The sequence below is a fragment of the Cherax quadricarinatus genome, chromosome 65 (genome assembly GCF_038502225.1).
Source record: "Cherax quadricarinatus isolate ZL_2023a chromosome 65, ASM3850222v1, whole genome shotgun sequence".
Lineage (NCBI taxonomy): Eukaryota > Metazoa > Arthropoda > Malacostraca > Decapoda > Parastacidae > Cherax > Cherax quadricarinatus.
The window spans coordinates 10,464,612-10,484,828 of record NC_091356.1 but is presented as its reverse complement, the minus strand read 5'-3'; the positions used below and the strand labels follow the sequence as shown (position 1 = coordinate 10,484,828).

At 42.7% G+C, this 20,217-nt stretch overlaps 1 protein-coding gene across 4 annotated transcripts in view; it reads left to right on the top strand.

Moving 5' to 3' along the window:
• Nucleotides 1–20,217, top strand: part of LOC128700496 (multiple epidermal growth factor-like domains protein 6) — a 434,002-nt gene that overhangs the window by 354,724 nt on the left and 59,061 nt on the right. For all 4 annotated transcript variants that reach the window (XM_070098931.1, XM_070098929.1, XM_070098930.1 and 1 more), the window contains 10 exons: nt 215–302; nt 4,553–4,830; nt 5,703–5,839; nt 8,438–8,561; nt 8,839–8,958; nt 14,486–14,674; nt 15,577–15,734; nt 18,022–18,124; nt 18,459–18,661; nt 18,769–18,955. In XM_070098931.1, coding sequence (XP_069955032.1) covers nt 215–302; nt 4,553–4,830; nt 5,703–5,839; nt 8,438–8,561; nt 8,839–8,958; nt 14,486–14,674; nt 15,577–15,734; nt 18,022–18,124; nt 18,459–18,661; nt 18,769–18,955 — 1,587 coding nt within the window. The remainder of the gene's footprint in view (nt 1–214; nt 303–4,552; nt 4,831–5,702; nt 5,840–8,437; nt 8,562–8,838; nt 8,959–14,485; nt 14,675–15,576; nt 15,735–18,021; nt 18,125–18,458; nt 18,662–18,768; nt 18,956–20,217) is intronic.

Genomic DNA, 20,217 nt, shown 5'->3' with positions numbered 1-20,217 from the left:
TGTCTGGCCGACGTTCGTACGTGAAAACCACTCGCCCATTACTGTTTCTTATGTACTTAATGTCGCATCACTGTCATTGCACTCTCTCTCTCTCTCTTTTGAACCACACCCTAATATAATTCATGGTATGGTTTACTTAGTAAATCTAATGAGCAAAATGCATATATTAGTGTTTTAATACTAGGTGGAGTGACCTAATGTTTGTGTTGAGCAGGTGAGGAGGCTTGCAACATTAACAACGGTGGCTGCCACCACTACTGCAACGACTCCTCTGGCCGACTTGTCTGCTCCTGCCGACCTGGGTACGCATTCCTATTTCTGTTATTATTATTCCTATTATTTCTATTATTATTTATTTTATTATTATTATTAACATGAAAGTACTAAGGCTGTATATGGGTCATACTGCAACATATCATTATCATTATCTTCACTGAAATCACTGAAACTGAAAGGGTTACACATTCCAAAGGGAATGAATAGGTACCCAGGTTTGATACAAAGATAGGGAGAGTATCTGCAAATCGTAGGAACAAGAGCCCATCACTTGCATCAGGGTACGTGTTTTCTTTTTCTCAGGTGATCGTTGTACTAGCCATACTAATACTTTCTTCATGGTGAGAGAATCTTACTACTGAGTAGATTTAAATTTATTAATGCTATCAGAAAACTGGAAAATGAGGAAACGCAGCTCTCCTACATACACAAGAATGCTGCTGCTGCTGTGGCTGCTGATGCGGCTGTGGCTGCTGCTGTGGCTGCTGTTGCTGCTGCTGTGGCTGCTGCTGTGGCTGCTGCTGCTGCTGTGGCTTCTGTGGCTGCTGCTGCTGTTGTTGTGGCTGTGGCTGCTGCTGCTGTGGCTGCTGCTGCTGCGGCTGCTGCTGCTGCTTCTGTGGCTGCTGCTGCTGTGGCTGCTGCTGTGGCTATAGCTACTGCTGCTGCTGCTGCTGCTGTGGCTGCTTCCGCTGCTGTTGTTGCTGCAGAAAGGTAACTCAAAGAACAAAGAGAATTAATACAGGAGGATATCAAAGCCTTGCTCACAGCATTTGAAAACACATTCAGGCCACTTAGCTGGGATGAATCCGGAATCAATACAGAAACAACCTTAGTTTTGCCAATGGCACATTTGCATCATATCCGACAGAATTATAAAACGAGGAAACAAAAGTGGAACACAAACCACTGAATTGGGGAGATGAAAATAAAATAATGATTATTCGGGACAACTATTGATCCTTGGGAGAGTTGTAATTAGAATGGAACTCCAACATCTCTTTTCGTGGCGTTACCTGGAGTTTTTCTAGAGAGGTTCTCGGGGTCATCGCCCCAGCAGCCCGATCTGAGACCAGGCCTCATGGTGAATCAGGGTCTAATCAACCAGGCTATTACCGCTGACCGCACGCAAACTGACGTACGAACCACAGCCCGGTTGGTCAGGTACTGACTTTAGGTGTCTGTCCAGTGCCTTCTTGAAGACAGCCAGGGGTCTATTGGTAATCCCCCTTATGTATGCTGGAAGGCAGTTGAAGAGACTTGGGACCCTGACACTTATTGTGTTGTCTCTCAGCGTGCTCGTAGCGTCCCTGCTTTTCAATGGGGAAATGTTGCATCTCTTGCCGAATCTTTTTCTTTCATAGGGAGTGATTTTCGTGTGCAAGTATGCTAATCCCTCTAGGATTTCCCAAGTGTATATTATCATATATCTCTCTCGCCTGCGTTCCAGGAAATATAGATCAATCGCCTTCAACAGTTCCCAGTAATTTAGGTGCCTTATCGCACTTGTGTGTGCCGTCCAGGTCAGCAATTTCGCCTGCCTTGAAGGGGGCAGTTAGTGTGCAGCAGTATTCCATCCTAGAGAGCACAAGCGATTTGAAGAGAATCATCATGGGCTTGGCGTCCCTCGTTTTAAAGATACTCGTTATCCATCCCATCATTTTCCTAGCAGATGCGGTAGATACATTGTTGTGGTCTTTGAAGGCGAGATCCTCTGACAGTATCACTCCAGGTCCTTCACATTACTTTTTCGCTCTATTGTATTGCTAGAATTTGTCGTATACCCTGATACAAGTTTTCGGTATCTGAGTAGTTGAAATTTCTCTTCACTGAACTTCATATTGTTTTGAGAGGTCCATTTGAAGATTTGGTTTGTCAGCTTGGAGTCTAGCGGTGTCTTCGATAGAGGTCACTGTCACGGCAATCCGGGTGTCATCCGCAAAGGAAAATACGGAGCTATAGCTTACATCTGTCTGTCAGATATGAGGATGAGGAATAGAATGGAAGCGAGTACTGTGCCTTGTGGAACACAGCTTTTCACCGTAGCTGCCTCAGACTTTATTCTGTTTACTATTACTCTGTGTTCTATTTGTCAGGAAGTTATAGATCCATCTGCCAACCTTTCCAGTTATTACTTTATCATGCATTTTGTGCGCTATTACACCATGGTCACGCTTGCCGAAAGCTTTTTCAAAGTCTGTGTATACTACGTCTGTATTTTGTTTAACCTCTACAGCATCCAGGACCTTGTCATAGTGATCCAGTAGCTGGGACAGGCAGGAGCGGCCTGCTTTAAACCCGTGTTGCCCTGTGTTGTGTAACTGATGAGTATATAGGTGGTTGGCGATCTTGCTTCTTAGAACCCTATCAAAGATATTTATGATATGGGATATTAGTGCTATCGGCCTGTAGTTCTTTGCGGTTTCTTTACTGCCTCCTTTGTAGAGTGGGGCTATGTCTGTTGTTTTTAGTAAGTATGGGATGACTCCTGTGTCCATGCTCCCTCTCCATAGAATCCTGAAGACACGTGACAAGGGTTTCTTGGAGTTCTTTTGGAACACGGAGTTCCATGAGTCTGGGCCTTGGGCAGAGTGTATGGGCATATAACATTTATTGCCTTTTCAAAGTCTTGTGGTGTTAGGCCTTCTATTTACTAATTTTCTTGTATTTTCTTGAGCGCATTATCTGGCACCTCTCTTTTCTAGGGAGGTGTCTTGATGCCGGAGAGGGGCTCTTGTTCTAATGAAACGGGTCTATCTTAATCGAACCTGATTGTCTCCTGTTCTCCCTGCATTGTATGACCCCTACGAATTTAGCGCTTCTTCCTGATCATCATTAATACTACTGCTACTACTGCTAATAATAATAATAATAATAATAATAATAATAATAATAATAATAAAATTAATAATCCCTGATACCCCTGTTGGTTCTGCTTTATATAGCAGTCCCCTGTGAGGTAATGTGTCAAATGAATTCTTAGTCTAGGAAGATTCAATTTACCCAACCTCTTCTCTCCCCTTTCTGTTTCTCCAGCTTTATTTTCATTACTGTTATAAAATAATAGTTTTGTTACACAAGGTTTATCATCTCTAAACTCACGTTTGTTGTATCATGTAGTTTTTATTATTTTCAACGTACTCAGCTATTATCTCTATTTTCTATAAGAATGATTTTCTATTGTAAACTTTGCTCAGACTTGTAACAATATTCTGTGTCCTGAACGACTTGACAGATGCATTTCTCTGCTCATCGTTCACTCCACCAAGGCTCTTGGGAAAGAAATTTAGACGCATATAAAAAAATGCATTTTAAAGACATGTGACAGTCCATTTTTTATGCATCAACCAGTTTTTGAACTTCATCTTTACATGAGAGAAACAGTTTTTTTTTTTTCAAAAAGCCATTTGAAAGTCTGTCATGGCTTCAGCTGAAAGACACCGAGGCGTTTTTTCAAAGCTTTGATCCTGAAGAACGAGCCACTACGAAGCACAACACGTCGTGGTAATTTTTTCCTCTGGGAAGAACAGTGAGGAGCGGGTTTATATTTATCACCTGGCAAAAGTAAAGCATACACTAAAATATGCATCTGATTAAAATTCATAAAATACATAAACAGAACAGTACATTACCAATCAATTATAAATACACACATTTTTACTCTTTCAGAAAGAAGCATAGTGATGAGTGGGTTTATTTTAATCACCTGACAAAAATAAAACATAAACTTAAATATACAGTCGATTAAAACACATAAACAACACCATATTATCAATCGATTATAAACACTCACATTTCTCACTATTTTTTTTAAATCAGTTACTTAATTTAGATATGTCAGATAACTCTCAGGATGACGGTTCCAAATCTGTTTATAATGGTTATTGCCTTAAATCATTATAATTAACCTTGAAACGCAATGTTTCAGAGGATAGCGAAAAAAACTGATTTGGAATTATCTTAGCTATCTAGCCTACTTAAAATTAAATATGGTACAAATCACTTGTTGACAGTGTAGGTTTTTCAACGAACCGGCCGTATCCCACTGAGGCAAGGTGACCCAAAAAGGTAAATGAAATGTATACAGAAGGGGTTACTAGCCCCTTGCTCCAGGTATTTAAGTCGTCTCTTAGGACACTCATGACTTACGGAGGATGAATTCTGTTCCACTTCCCATGGAAGTGGAAACAGCGTATTATTAACCAAAAAACTTGGAAACGGGGTTTATGGATACGAACTGGCTTTAGGTTGATGAAAATTATGTTGCTTGGTTTTGCAGGTTCCGCCTGCATCCCGATGGACGCGGGTGTGAGATGGTGGACCCTTGCTCTGTGGATAATGGCGGCTGCCAAGACCGCTGCCTGGTGGAGATGGGTCAGGCGAGGTGCTCCTGCAGGAGAGGCTTTACCCTGGCAAATGATAAAGTCTCGTGTGTTGATACTGACGAGTGCCACACACCGGGCACCTGCAGCCAACTCTGCCGTAACACCTGGGGCTCTTACGAGTGCCTCTGCAAAGCTGGCTACCAGCTGGGTACCGATCATAAGTCCTGTTACAGTGAGTATTTCTAATTCCTGACTTCGAAGCCTACTTTTATTTTCTTGTTAAAAAGAACATTAATCTTCTGGCCAACGCAACATCTGCTAGTGAAAAATAATTCTCATTTAGTTAACAACATACCTGACTGCAGTTTGTAAATCACGACGTAAATCATTGAACATTATTCATACATTCCCCGAAGACTGCGAAATAGAGGCATGTCCACTCCACATCTCACATTTGTATGAATCCCAAACAGCTTGACTTGTCGTAGAGTGGGTTAAGATTATCAGACTGAGGATAGAGCCTCCACCTCCACCACATGCAAAATTACATCTTTAAGGTTTTTTCCAGGAAAAACCTGTGCCGTAGCTTCGGCCTTTTTGTCTAAGTTGTGATATTTGTAACTATCGAGGTACCTGTAGAGAACCTTGTCAAGAGGTCTTAAAAGTATCAACTATGCTTGACATTCCCGGTAGACTGTCAGTTGATGCAGTCTTCAGAGCACTCGTGACTTGGCCTGACCTGAGTGGGATTTTCAATTCCAGGCACAGCAGCGAAATTTTTCTTATGCCTTTAATATTTATTCACTGACAATCTTGAGGAGAAACCGATAATTAACATTTTATATTAATATTTAACACTTTGGGTAAATATTTATGACTGCATAATATCCATTCAGATGCTTCATCTGGGTGTATAATTAACCATCTGTTCCTTGAATTTTAACCTTTTCACAGCCTGAATTTTAAAATCTAACTTTCCCTTGTCTGAGTGTTGACTCTGCTGCTGATTGTTCGGTAGTACTGCTAAATGTTCTGTAATATTACTAATTGTTCAGTAGCACTGAGCTCACCTGTACTGTGGACTCGCCTGTATTCCACCCACAGTGATCGACATGGAAGTAATCAATTCCTGCCTGGAGAACAATGGTGGGTGTCAGCACATGTGTCGTCATGGGTCGGGAGGCGCTGTCTGCAGCTGTCATCCTGGTTACTTGCTGCAGCCTGATCGCCGCAGCTGTCAGGTGAGTTATAGGTCAACTATCAAACTCAGGACCAACAGTCAGGAGAATGTTGGCTCTATCACTATAAACGTTGCGGCGAGAATATTCTTGATTGACTAAAGACAGGGGAGTCTCCTCCCCGATAGCCACCTGATCATAGGTGCTCCATCTCCTCTGTGTGATTTATGAAATGCTGCCGACAGTAAATAACATTAAAGCTAGTTTGGCCGTAGCTTCGACCTTTTTGGCTAAGTTGTGATATTTGTAACTGTCGAGATACCTGCAGAGAACCTTGTCAAGAAGTCTTAAAAGTATCAACTCTGCCTGACATTCCCGGTAGACTGGCAAGTGATGTAGTCTTCAGAGCACTCATGACTTGGCCTGACCTTGACTTTATCCTTACCAGTTACCTGGAGTTTACCTGGAGAGAGTTCCGGGGGTCAACGCCCCCGCGGCCCGGTCTGAGACCAGGCCTCCTGGTGGATCAGAGCCTGATCAACCAGGCTGTTGCTGCTGGCTGCACGCAAACCAACATACGAGCCACAGCCCGGCTGATCCGGAACTGACTTTAGGTGCTTGTCCAGTGCCAGCTTGAAGACTGCCAGGGGTCTGTTGGTAATCCCCCTTATGTGTGCTGGGAGGCAGTTGAACAGTCTCGGGCCCCTGACACTTATTGTATGGTCTCTTAACGTGCTAGTGACACCCCTGCTTTTCATTGGGGGGATGGTGCATCGTCTGCCAAGTCTTTTGCTTTCGTAGTGGGTGATTTTCGTGTGCAAGTTCGGTACTAGTCCCTCTAGGATTTTCCAGGTGTATATAATCATGTATCTCTCCCTCCTGCGTTCCAGGGAATACAGGTTTAGGAACCTCAAGCGCTCCCAATAATTGAGGTGTTTTATCTCCGTTATGCGCGCCGTGAAAGTTCTCTGTACATTTTCTAGGTCGGCAATTTCACCTGCCTTGAAAGGTGCTGTTAGTGTGCAGCAATATTCCAGCCTAGATAGAACAAGTGACCTGAAGAGTGTCATCATGGGCTTGGCCTCCCTAGTTTTGAAGGTTCTCATTATCCATCCTGTCATTTTTCTAGCAGATGCGATTGATACAATGTTATGGTCCTTGAAGGTGAGATCCTCCGACATGATCACTCCCAGGTCTTTGACGTTGGTGTTTCGCTCTATTTTGTGGCCAGAATTTGTTTTGTACTCTGATGAAGATTTAATTTCCTCATGTTTACCATATCTGAGTAATTGAAATTTCTCATCGTTGAACTTCATATTGTTTTCTGCAGCCCACTGAAAGATTTGGTTGATGTCTGCCTGGAGCTTTGCAGTGTCTGCAATGGAAGACACTGTCATGCAGATTCGGGTGTCATCTGCAAAGGAAGACACGGTGCTGTGGCTGACATCCTTGTCTATGTCGGATATGAGGATGAGGAACAAGATGGGAGCGAGTACTGTGCCTTGTGGAACAGAGCTTTTCACCGTAGCTGCCTCGGACTTTACTCTGTTGACGACTACTCTCTGTGTTCTGTTAGTGAGGAAATTATAGATCCATCGACCGACTTTTCCTGTTATTCCTTTAGCACGCATTTTGTGCGCTATTACGCCATGGTCACACTTGTCGAAGGCTTTTGCAAAGTCTGTATGTATTACATCTGCATTCTTTTTGTCTTCTAGTGCATTTAGGACCTTGTCGTAGTGGTCCAATAGTTGAGACAGACAGGAGCGACCTGTTCTAAACCCATGTTGCCCTGGGTTGTGTAACTGATGGGTTTCTAGATGCGTGGTGATCTTGCTTCTTAGGACCCTTTCAAAGATTTTTATGATATGGGATGTTAGTGCTATTGGTCTGTAGTTCTTTGCTGTTGCTTTACTGCCCCCTTTGTGGAGTGGGGCTATGTCTGTTGTTTTTAGTAACTGTGGGACGACCCCCGTGTCCATGCTCCCTCTCCATAGGATGGAAAAGGCTCGTGATAGGGGCTTCTTGCAGTTCTTGATGAACACAGAGTTCCATGAGTCTGGCCCTGGGGCAGAGTGCATGGGCATGTCATTTATCGCCTGTTCGAAGTCATTTGGCGTCAGGATAACATCGGATAGGCTTGTGTTAATCAAATTTTGTGGCTCTCTCATAAAAAATTCATTTTGATCTTCGACTCTGTCTGGTTAGCGGCTTGCTAAAAACTGAGTCATATTGGGACTTGAGTAGCTCACTCATTTCCTTGTTGTCATCTGTGTAGGACCCATCTTGTTTAAGTAGGGGCCCAATACTGGACGTTGTTCTCGATTTTGATTTGGCATAGGAGAAGAAATACTTTGGGTTTCTTTCGATTTCATTTATGGCTTTTAGTTCTTCCCGCGATTCCTGACTCCTAAAGGATTCTTTTAGCTTAAGTTCGATGCTTGCTATTTCTCTGACCAGTGTCTCCCTACGCATTTCAGATATATTGACCTCTTTTAGCCGCTCTGTTATTCTTTTCCGTCGCCTGTAAAGGGAGCGCCTGTCTCTTTCTGTTTTACATCTACTCCTCCTTTTTCTTAGAGGAATAAGCAGACCATTCTTCTGGTTTCCTTCGCAAGCATAAATATGGCACATATTGTGATTTATTTTTTTCTGTGACAGGATGAGGATGAGTGTGAGGCGAAGACTCACCGGTGTCAGCAAGAGTGTGTCAACACTGCTGGAGGCTATGCTTGTGCTTGCACCAAGGGCTACACTCTCAGTGCTGACACCTTCACCTGTACAGGTGAGTTCCTTCATCCACCCAGGACTACTGCATATTCTCAACACTGAAACTTTCACTTGTACAGATGAGAATACCTCCATCACCCACCCACCCAGGGCTACACTCCCCCCCTCCTCCAATATCATGGAAGGATCTCTCAATCTGGTGTTCTTACAAATGACCCAGGGTGGTGTTATCTAGTGTGGTCTCTCGACAATCTGCTGTGGTCTCGTAATAATTAGATATGGTCTCACACTAGCCAGGTGCGATCTCACACTAACTTAGCGTGGTCTCACAGATGTGGATGAGTGTGCTCGGGAGAATGGTGGATGTGAGCAACAGTGTCGCAACACACAAGGCTCCTTCATCTGCACCTGTCGTAGAGGTTACGTCCTCGTCGATCGCACACACTGCGACAGTAAGTATTACCCCAGTTTCCTCGCTCATCACTTAGAATGAGGTCATAACTCTCCCACAAATTGGAAAGAAGACGTATTCACTAATGGGAGACCTTTATTACTACGATGTTTCACTTTCATGAGGCTTTGTGTAACACATAAGTCTCATACAAGTGAAACGTCGTACCAATGAGTTTCCTTTTACTGTATGTGAATTCTTACTACATGTCAGCTAAGCCAGATTTAAACCACAAATTGGAAATGAACATTGACGACACCTCCGTCCATCCTCATTCATCAACAATAGCTGTTCAACCCTTCATTCAGTTTTCATTTTCAGTTAGTTTGTGAGGTAATTGTAAATTATTAAAGAAGTGATAGTTACAACAGGTTCATGAAAGAAGACTGCAGTTAATCATATTAACTTGTAAGTCATTATTATATTTAGCATAATTTTTGTTAAATTAATGTAAATATGTGGTTGGTAGACAGCAACCACCCAGGGAAGTACTACCGTCCTGCCAGATGACTGTGAAACAGAAACCTGTAACTGTTTTACATGATGGTAGGATTGCTGGTTTCTTTTTCTGTCTCATAAACACGCTAGATAACAGGGATATCTTGCTACTCCTACTTACACTTTGATCACACTTCACAGACACGCACATGCATATATATATACATACATCTAGGTTTTTCTCCTTTTTCTAAATAGCTCTTGTTCTTCTTTATTTCTTCTATTGTCCATGGGGAAATGGAAAAGAATCTTTCCTCCGTAAGCCATGCGTGTCGTATGAGGCGACTAAAATGCCGGGAGCAATGGGCTAGTAACCCCTTCTCCTGTAGACCTTTACTAAAAAAGAGAAGAAGAAAAACTTTATAAAACTGGGATGCTTAAATGTGCGCGGATGTAGTGCGGATGACAAGAAACAGATGATTGCTGATGTTATGAATGAAAAGAAGTTGGATGTCCTGGCCCTAAGCGAAACAAAGCTGAAGGGGGTAGAGGAGTTTCAGTGGGGGGAAATAAATGGGATTAAATCTGGAGTATCTGAGAGAGTTAGAGCAAAGGAAGGGGTAGCAGTAATGTTAAATGATCAGTTATGGAAGGAGAAAAGAGAATATGAATGTGTAAATTCAAGAATTATGTGGATTAAAGTAAAGGTTGGATGCGAGAAGTGGGTCATAATAAGCGTGTATGCACCTGGAGAAGAGAGGAATGCAGAGGAGAGAGAGAGATTTTGGGAGATGTTAAGTGAATGTATAGGAGCCTTTGAACCAAGTGAGAGAGTAATTGTGGTAGGGGACCTGAATGCTAAAGTAGGAGAAACTTTTAGAGAGGTTGTGGTAGGTAAGTTTGGGGTGCCAGGTGTAAATGATAATGGGAGCCCTTTGATTGAACTTTGTATAGAAAGGGGTTTAGTTATAGGTAATACATATTTTAAGAAAAAGAGGATAAATAAGTATACAAGATATGATGTAGGGCGAAATGACAGTAGTTTGTTGGATTATGTATTGGTAGATAAAAGACTGTTGAGTAGACTTCAGGATGTACATGTTTATAGAGGGGCCACAGATATATCAGATCACTTTCTAGTTGTAGCTACACTGAGAGTAAAAGGTAGATGGGATACAAGGAGAATAGAAGCATCAGGGAAGAGAGAGGTGAAGGTTTATAAACTAAAAGAGGAGGCAGTTAGGGTAAGATATAAACAGCTATTGGAGGATAGATGGGCTAATGAGAGCATAGGCAATGGGGTCGAAGAGGTATGGGGTAGGTTTAAAAATGTAGTGTTAGTGTTCAGCAGAAGTTTGTGGTTACAGGAAAGTGGGTGCGGGAGGGAAGAGGAGCGATTGGTGGAATGATGATGTAAAGAGAGTAGTAAGGGAGAAAAAGTTAGCATATGAGAAGTTTTTACAAAGTAGAAGTGATGCAAGGAGGGAAGAGTATATGGAGAAAAAGAGAGAGGTTAAGAGAGTGGTGAAGCAATGTAAACAGAGAGCAAATGAGAGAGTGGGTGACATGTTATCAACAAATTTTGTTGAAAATAAGAAAAAGTTTTGGAGTGAGATTAACAAGTTAAGAAAGCCTAGAGAACAAATGGATTTGTCAGTTAAAAATAGGAGAGGAGAGTTATTAAATGGAGAGTTAGAGGTATTGGGAAGATGGAGGGAATATTTTGAGGAATTGTTAAATGTTGATGAAGATAGGGAAGCTGTGATTTCGTGTATAGGACAAGGAGGAATAACATCTTGTAGGAGTGAGGAAGAGCCAGTTGTGAGTGTGGGGGAAGTTCGTGAGGCAGTAGGTAAAATGAAAGGGGGTAAGGCAGCCGGGATTGATGGGATAAAGATAGAAATGTTAAAAGCAGGTGGGGATATAGTTTTGGAGTGGTTGGTGCAATTATTTAATAAATGTATGGAAGAGGGTAAGGTACCTAGGGATTGGCAGAGAGCATGCATAGTTCCTTTGTATAAAGGCAAAGGGGATAAAAGAGAGTGCAAAAATTATAGGGGGATAAGTCAGCTGAGTATACCTGGTAAAGTGTATGGTAGAGTTATTATTGAAAGAATTAAGAGCAAGACGGAGAATAGGATAGCAGATGAACAAGGAGGCTTTAGGAAAGGTAGGGGGTGTGTGGACCAGGTGTTTACAGTGAAACATAAGTGAACAGTATTTAGATAAGGTTAAAGAGGTCTTTGTGTCATTTATGGATTTGGAAAAGGCGTATGACAGGGTGGATAGGGGGGCAATGTGGCAGATGTTGCAAGTGTATGGTGTAGGAGGTAGGTTACTGAAAGCAGTGAAGAGTTTTTACGAGGATAGTGAGGCTCAAGTTAGAGTATGTAGGAAAGAGGGAAATTATTTCCCAGTAAAAGTAGGCCTTAGACAAGGATGTGTGATGTCACCGTGGTTGTTTAATATATTTATAGATGGGGTTGTAAGAGAAGTAAATGCGAGGGTCTTGACAAGAGGCGTGGAGTTAAAAGATAAAGAATCACACACAAAGTGGGAGTTGTCACAGCTGCTCTTTGCTGATGACACTGTGCTCTTGGGAGATTCTGAAGAGAAGTTGCAGAGATTGGTGGATGAATTTGGTAGGGTGTGCAAAAGAAGAAAATTAAAGGTGAATACAGGAAAGAGTAAGGTTATGAGGATAACAAAAAGATTAGGTGATGAAAGATTGAATATCAGATTGGAGGGAGAGAGTATGGAGGAGGTGAATGTATTCAGATATTTGGGAGTGGACGTGTCAGCGGATGGGTCTATGAAAGATGAGGTGAATCATAGAATTGATGAGGGAAAAAGAGTGAGTGGTGCACTTAGGAGTCTGTGGAGACAAAGAACTTTGTCCTTGGAGGCAAAGAGGGGAATGTATGAGAGTATAGTTTTACCAACGCTCTTATATGGGTGTGAAGCATGGGTGATGAATGTTGCAGCGAGGAGAAGGCTGGAGGCAGTGGAGATGTCATGTCTGAGGGCAATGTGTGGTGTGAATATAATGCAGAGAATTCGTAGTTTGGAAGTTAGGAGGAGGTGCGGGATTACCAAAACTGTTGTCCAGAGGGCTGAGGAAGGGTTGTTGAGGTGGTTCGGACATGTGGAGAGAATGGAGCGAAACAGAATGACTTCAAGAGTGTATCAGTCTGTAGTGGAAGGAAGGCGGGGTAGGGGTCGGCCTAGGAAAGGTTGGAGAGAGGGGGTAAAGGAGGTTTTGTGTGCGAGGGGCTTGGACTTCCAGCAGGCATGCGTGAGCGTGTTTGATAGGAGTGAAAGGAGACAAATGGTTTTTAATACTTGACGTGCTGTTGGAGTGTGAGCAAAGTAACATTTATGAAGGGGTTCAGGGAAACCGGCAGGCCGGACTTGAGTCCTGGAGATGGGAAGTACAGTGCCTGCACTCTGAAGGAGGGGTGTTAATGTTGCAGTTTAAAAACTGTAGTGTAAAGCACCCTTCTGGCAAGACAGTGATGGAGTGAATGATGGTGAAAGTTTTTCTTTTTCGGGCCACCCTGCCTTGGTGGGAATCGGCCAGTGTGATAATAAAAAATAATATGTATTCGTAGCTTGTGTACATAATACATAGTATTTTATTTTACCTGTAAGAGAAGAACTTTAACCAGACACTTTATATTTTTCTAGATTATGTTAATTAAAAATATACAATACAAAAAAAAATAGATTTGAGCATTTACATATCGTATAAGCCTATTATGGCATTGTTCTCAATAACACGAAAATAATGTTTTAAGTATTTTAAACTAGCCAAGACCAAGACCAGGACAGTCATATCTCATTTTTACAGGTTACGTAAGATTCGTCAGGAAACAAGTAGTGTGTTTCCTTATGCGGGTCTTAGTCGTATAATAACCCGCCACTGGAGCTTTTGGTCATCTGACCGAGGCCTTCCACTGGCTTACCCGTTCACCCATTTAAAAATTAAGGTTATAATTATAACCAGCCATTTCTACACTTTCTCACTTTGCGTCTTAACCAAATAGGGTCACCATTACTCTGGTCGGGGGTCTGGTAACCTGTACTTCGAACAGTAACGTCCCCAAGCATAATTTAGGGACAAAGAGCCCAGCATTTTTTTTTGGTTTAAATTGCAAGAATAGTTAATGGGGGCTAAAAGCCAGTCAATTACAACGGGGTCATTAAAGTTGAACGTAACCTCTTCACCACCAGACAAGAATATTTTAATCACTAAAATAGGAATTAAACTAAAGTCGTAGTATATGCAGAGAGAAATGCACCTCTGTGTATATATTTTTACGTTGTTTGGTCAAAATTAGTGTGTGTGTGATCCAAAGTGGATTAATAATGTTTATTAGACAGTTCTAGACATCCTCTACTAGAGAGACAAGAGAAGTCTACTTTAGACCTCATATACATGGGAGAAAATTTTTTTCATTGACCTATGAATGAATAACATTGTCGAAAGTAAATTGATCTTCATACTGAAATAATAAATAATACAGTATTGTCTAGTTCCATAATTAGTTTTTTGATATTAAGGTTCATTTGAAGAGTGATTTTCTGATATTTAAAAAATGTGATTATGATTTTCAATGTGATAGCTCTGATATCACAATTTCATTCCTCATTCTCATTATGTTGACATATTAAATCCTTCAGTTTAATTATTGTCGGATAAACAGTGACTTACGAAGCAAGTACTAATATATTCCTGAGATTAATAATAATTTTGATTTATTATTATTAACACACAGTCGTCTCCCACCGAGGCTGGATGACAAGGAAATATATTCACCATCATTCATTCAATCACTGTCTTGTCAGAAGTGTCAACATGCCCACCCTTCCTTCAGATTTCAGGCACTGCCCTTCCCACCTCCAGGACTCAAGTCCAGCTAACCGGTATCCCCAAATCCATCTTTGTAATTATTATATACATGGGAAAGAACGAAACACGTGTCACACAGTGCCTGGGAAATTCGAATTAAGCATCTCCCTTGCAGGGTAATTTAATATTACCAGTCTCCTTAACAAAATAGCCTAATGAGAACCTCCCTACACCGCAGTGGTGAACTACGACTACACAGGCGAATACCCAGAGCGACTCCCATCCCCGGAGACTAACGATGACCCGGACCTGAGCACCACCCTGGAGGATGACTTCTCCCTGCTTGGAGACACTAAAGCATCCAGCTACGACCTCTGGAGCGACCTCTCCTACGCCGAGCACTCCAAGGTCACCACAATACACACCCGTGAGTAGTACTTCTTCCTCGGTCTTCTCTCCAGTCAACCTCTCCTCAATACAGTCCTCACGTCCTACAGAAAGAATGCGTTTTTCTAACAGTTTAAATGTTTAACATCAACTCGCTGTGTGTGCTCACCTATTTGTGGTTGCAGGGATCGAGACTCGGCTCCTGGCGTGTGCCCGCCTAATTGTGGTTGCAGGGGTCGAGACTCGGCTCCTGGCGTGTATTCGCCTAATTGTGGCTGCAGGGGTCGAGACTCAGCTTCCGGCCCCCGCCTCTTCAATGATCCCTGCTATGCCCTCTCTCTCTCTCTCTCTCTCTCTCTCTCTCTCTCTCTCTCTCTCTCTCTCTCTCTCTCTCTCTCTCTCTGCTCCCTGAGCTGTCATACCTCGTCTTAAAGCTATGTATGGTTCCTGCCTCCACTACATCACTTGCGGGCGTGTGTGTGTGTGTGTGTGTGTGTGTGTGTGGATATATACGCATTGTTAAACTGTCATACCTTGACCTAAAATGACGAAGAGAGAGTGAAATATTTCAAACTAGTGCTGGTGTGAGGACCCGTTATCTTTTAAAGGTACATCGTTTAGCCAGTATGCCAATTTACCTTAACGTAAAGTAGCCTTAACAAGGAAGCCTCTTAGTTTCAACTGTATATTTTTCCTAAAACATTTATAGTGTTTGTCTTCATGCTAGTATAACACGGGAGAGTTTTTAACAAAGGGTTTCAAAACAGAAACACAGGCCGAATATCAGCAAATAATTTAAGTTATTTCCACTAGTATTTTTCACTGAATAATAAATGGTAAACATACAACTGAAGAGTAATACAAATTAGAAACCAGAATAAAAGATATATTACAAATATACTGAACACCTGGTGGCTAATACATATGTATATTTGTATACAGGGTGTGTTCCCGGATACTTTGGTCCCAACTGCACGCTGACGTGTGCAGACTGTCCTGGCCAGTGTGATCAATCAGGCTGTGTGTGTCCCCCAGGTACCACCGGCCCCTCCTGCTCTCTCACCTGTCCCGCTGGGTTTTATGGTCCTGGCTGTAATCAGGTGAATTGCTTTCTCTCCTGTTGTTACTCTCTTCACACAAATACAAATACGCCCTAACACACAACATAACACTTAACCAATTGTAACAAACACAACGCAACACAATATAACACAACACACTGAACATAAACAACACAGCACAACACGATACACACAAATATACACAGATTTACTCACGTACATATACGAGTGGTGGAGGCTAATGAAAGCCCCTAGTTTTGATCAGTCAGGCTGTTGGTAAAAGCCTCAGAAGCTGGGTTAGAAGCCTCGTGAAGAGAGGAAAGTTTGGTGTATGTATACAAAGAATATTGTTGTTATTGATGTCTTAAGGAAGCACCAAAATTAATGGAAATAAACACTGAGAGCAGAGAATCTTTTAAAACAACTTTTCGTTCGAACTTGGGCGAAATGTTGCATGTGTTTACTCACACTTGTCTTTAACCACTGTTTACCAACCATGGCGAATGGGTGGAAGGTTGGGGAGGACACTATAGCTCTCCAGGAGCTTGACAAAGCTCCTGGAGAGCGAAACGTTGCCACAATAAAATGTCACATTAGTTGCACTTGTGTCCTTTTACTTTACAAAATACAGACTAATAACAACCTGAGTTGTGTTTGGCAACGAAAGGATAAAGTTAGGCATAAATCAATGCTGAGATTACGCAGGGTAAGGAAGTCGTTGTATAAACGAAAGTTGGAAAGGTCTATTGAGACGGCTTGGCCACGCGGAACGCACGCCACTGGTAGTGAATGGTGGAGATTAATGGCTGTATTACTGAGGGCAGGAGGTCGAGCGGCAGTCGCGGGAAAGGCAGAGGCAGTGAAATGTAGTGCCACAAGTTAGCAGTGAAATGTGGTGCTGCGAGTTAGCAGTGCTACTGAAGTTATGGTTATGAACTGTATTGTGGTAGATCGTGGACAGGGTGTTGATTTGTGGAAGATTTTGGGAGGGTACCACATGTTGAGAGATCGTTGATTGTGTGAGTCAATCGGAGTTGTATTGTGGGAGATTGTGGCCAGTATACGGTAGTGTTAGACCATGAGCAGTGCCATATTACAGATCATGATCATGGGCAGTGTATCGCATTGTAGATCATGGACAACATTCCGTATTGTGGGAAATCGTGAGTATTTTAGCGCATTTTGGGGGAGATTGTGGATAGTGGACCGTTTTTTTTGGGGGGAGACGCCGTTAATGTCAGTGGTATACACATTAGAAATCAGATACTACACATTGCTGTCAACAGCAGCCTGGCTGATCAAATAATTATCAACCAGTAGGCCTGGGCTGGAATCAGTCCTCTGGGACGATGACCACTGGAACAGAGGGGAAGCACAGTGAATAACGATGGAACTATTCTGTTTGAGAGTACAGTAGGACCCACGTATATGCGGAGGTACACTACAAGGCCCTGTTGTAGATACTGAAACCGCTGATACGGGGATCCTACTGTAAGTCGTTCCCTCAGACAACACATTGAAGGTTCGTCATTAACGTGAAGAGAAATGTCGCAGAAAACTAACACGATGGAAACACACAAATGAGATATACTTAACTGACAACGTTACCTCCCATGCAATGGGATTTTCCGAGTCGATGAGAAAGACACATGTGCAACAGTTGAGTATCGGTATTTTATACCATTTTCAGCATGCATTTTCCGAGTCACTCCCAAAAAAAGCCCACAGCGTGGGCGAAACGTTGTCAATAAAAGATCGCATTACGCTGCATTTGTGTGCGCGTTTCCAGGGAGTAAGATGGGATGTGTGTGTGTGTGTGGGAGAGACAGAGTCCTGCTTCGTGTATAAAAGTATACTAAACCATGTCAACAGAGAGGGAAGTATTAAGGGTCATTTACATTTAATATCCATCTAATTATTCTCTTACAGTAATGATTAACACTACATGTATGGTAGATAGTTTACGGGTTTACTTCTCTAGTAACGAATAAACATTACAGAACTCTTTATACGTTTCACTGTTTATTAAGAGGGAAGAGGTAAACTCGTAGGGGGTCATGCAACGCCTTGGGAAATAGAAGGCACTCAGATTCGATCCAAGAAAGGGGAGGACAAGTCCAATTCGTTGGATCAAGAGCCCTTACTAGCATCAAGACCCCCCTTCCCCATACATTAAGTATAATACAACGTTATTCTATGTCTAAAGTTGTAAGAAGCCGAAGATAAATCATCTTAACCCTGTGAATGATGTGACGCACCGATAATATGAATTATGGGAATGAAGTAATGAGCTGGGTTGTCAGCAGTGGCATGTTTCTCATCACAGGTGTGTCGGTGTGAGAATGGAGGCACGTGTGACCCCGTATCGGGCAACTGCACGTGTCCCCCGGGAGTGTCTGGTGACCTGTGTCAAGACGGATGTCCAGCCGGTGAGTTACTAGCATTGTGATGCTCCTCACAACACCATAACATAGCAACAGTGAAGGCACCATATGAACCTCACTCAAAATGTTGCGTGTAAAATCATGGAACGAGTAGGGGATTAAACCCCATGGTGTGAAAGTCCTAAAATTCTCGGACTCGCTTACCATGAGTTAGTTCCACTCATTCCATGATTAGTTTACAGTCGTGTTATTACGATTTCGTGAGTTATCTTGAATGTTTCAAGTTCTTTGGATTTATCAATGATAATTAAGATAAGCCGATCAAATATTGCATGGCAATTAAAAAACTGTAAATGTAAGATATATTTGTGTTGGTCAGGATACTATGGTGGCCAGTGTGAGCGTCGGTGCCCCATGATGTGCCCTAATATGCGATGCAACAGAGTGTTTGGCTTCTGCGAGTGTGACCCTGGACGCTTTGGCCCCAAGTGCAACATGCCCTGTCCAGCTCTCACCTGGGGCCCCAACTGTCGTCACCAGTGCCAGTGCCAGGCTCAGACCACTGCCAAGTGTTATTCTGAGGTAACCACCACTTGTTTGTACCCTGAGTTCTGTGTAATAAGTTGTAATATTAAACGAAAGGAATTCTTTCTGATGCTATCTCCTGACGTTGTTATTGCTTTCCCTAGAGTGGAGTGTGCGAGTGCAAGCCAGGCTACGTTGGCGCCGACTGTTCCGAGGAGTGCCCGGCTGGTAAATGGGGTGCCAGGTGCTTGCACGAGTGCCAGTGTGCCAATAGTGTCACTTGCCATCCCGCTACTGGAGTCTGTGTCCAAGACTGTCCCTCAGGCTTCACTGGAGCCAACTGTCTCACACGTAATATTACACACAAAATATCTTTTAATACAATACAACACCAGTTTAGCACAAAAGAATGCCACTAATACGCGGTGCATTTTGTGGTAGAATAATCCTAATGTTGACAGACTACTTAAGAACTAGGCATAGATTACTGAGTAAGCCTTTTTTAAATGTACAAAAAGTGAGGTAGCTAAGTGAACAATAGTACAATTTTAAGTATGCATTAATTTAAATAACGAGACGTACGCAAATGAAAATAGCACACCTGGAATACTTCGTTGTTAACCAGCCAATCAGAGATGAAAATGAAGATATTTTGTTCCACCTGGACCACTGTAAAGTCACTTGTGTACTAATAATGTTCCAGGATGGACCAAATTATCGTTTATTTAATTTCTGACATGTGAGTTAATGGTGAATTGTTGTTGTCACGATACTGTTCCTTAATTTTCTGGAAAACATTAATGGAGATTATATTTAATATTAAGAGGTAATCAAACTCGGTCCAAGGAAAAGGAGGATAGCTGCAGTTCCTTGAATCAAGAGCCCTTCATCAGCATCAGTAAGGACCACCAACATGGAAGGAGCACTTGTATAGAAGTAACACAAGCACACAACAAGGTAGGCACAGGCCAGACCAAGGCAACCTACAAAGCACCACAAGTAACACAAGGCCAGACCAAGGTGGCAACAGGCGAAGCCACAACAAGGTAAATGGCACCAAGGTAACGCCAGGCGCACCGAAGCACACAAGGGCACACCAAGTAACATACCACTACAAGGTAACACAAGGCCAGACAAGGCAACACAAGGCGAAGGCCAAGGTAACACAAGGCACACCCCAACACAAGGTAAGCACCAAGGTAACACAAGGGCACACAAGGTACACAAGGGCACACCAAGGTGAACACAAGGCACACAACACAAGGTAAACACCCAAGGTGAACACAAGGGCACACCAAGGTAACACAAGGGCACACCAAGGTAACACCAAGGCCAAACCAAGGTGAACATGAGCAAGACCAAGGTGAAGCACCCAGAAGGCACACAAGGTAACGCCAGGGCGGAACAACCGTTGACAACAAGGCACACAACACAAGGTGGCAACACAAGGTAACGCGAAGGCACACAAGGTGGCGCAGACACACCAAGGTAACACAAGCAAGCACCAAGGGCAACCAAGGTAACCACAGGCACACAAGGTAACACGAAGGCACACAAGGTGAACACCAAGGCACACAAGGTAACACAAGGCACACAAGGTAACACGGGAAGCA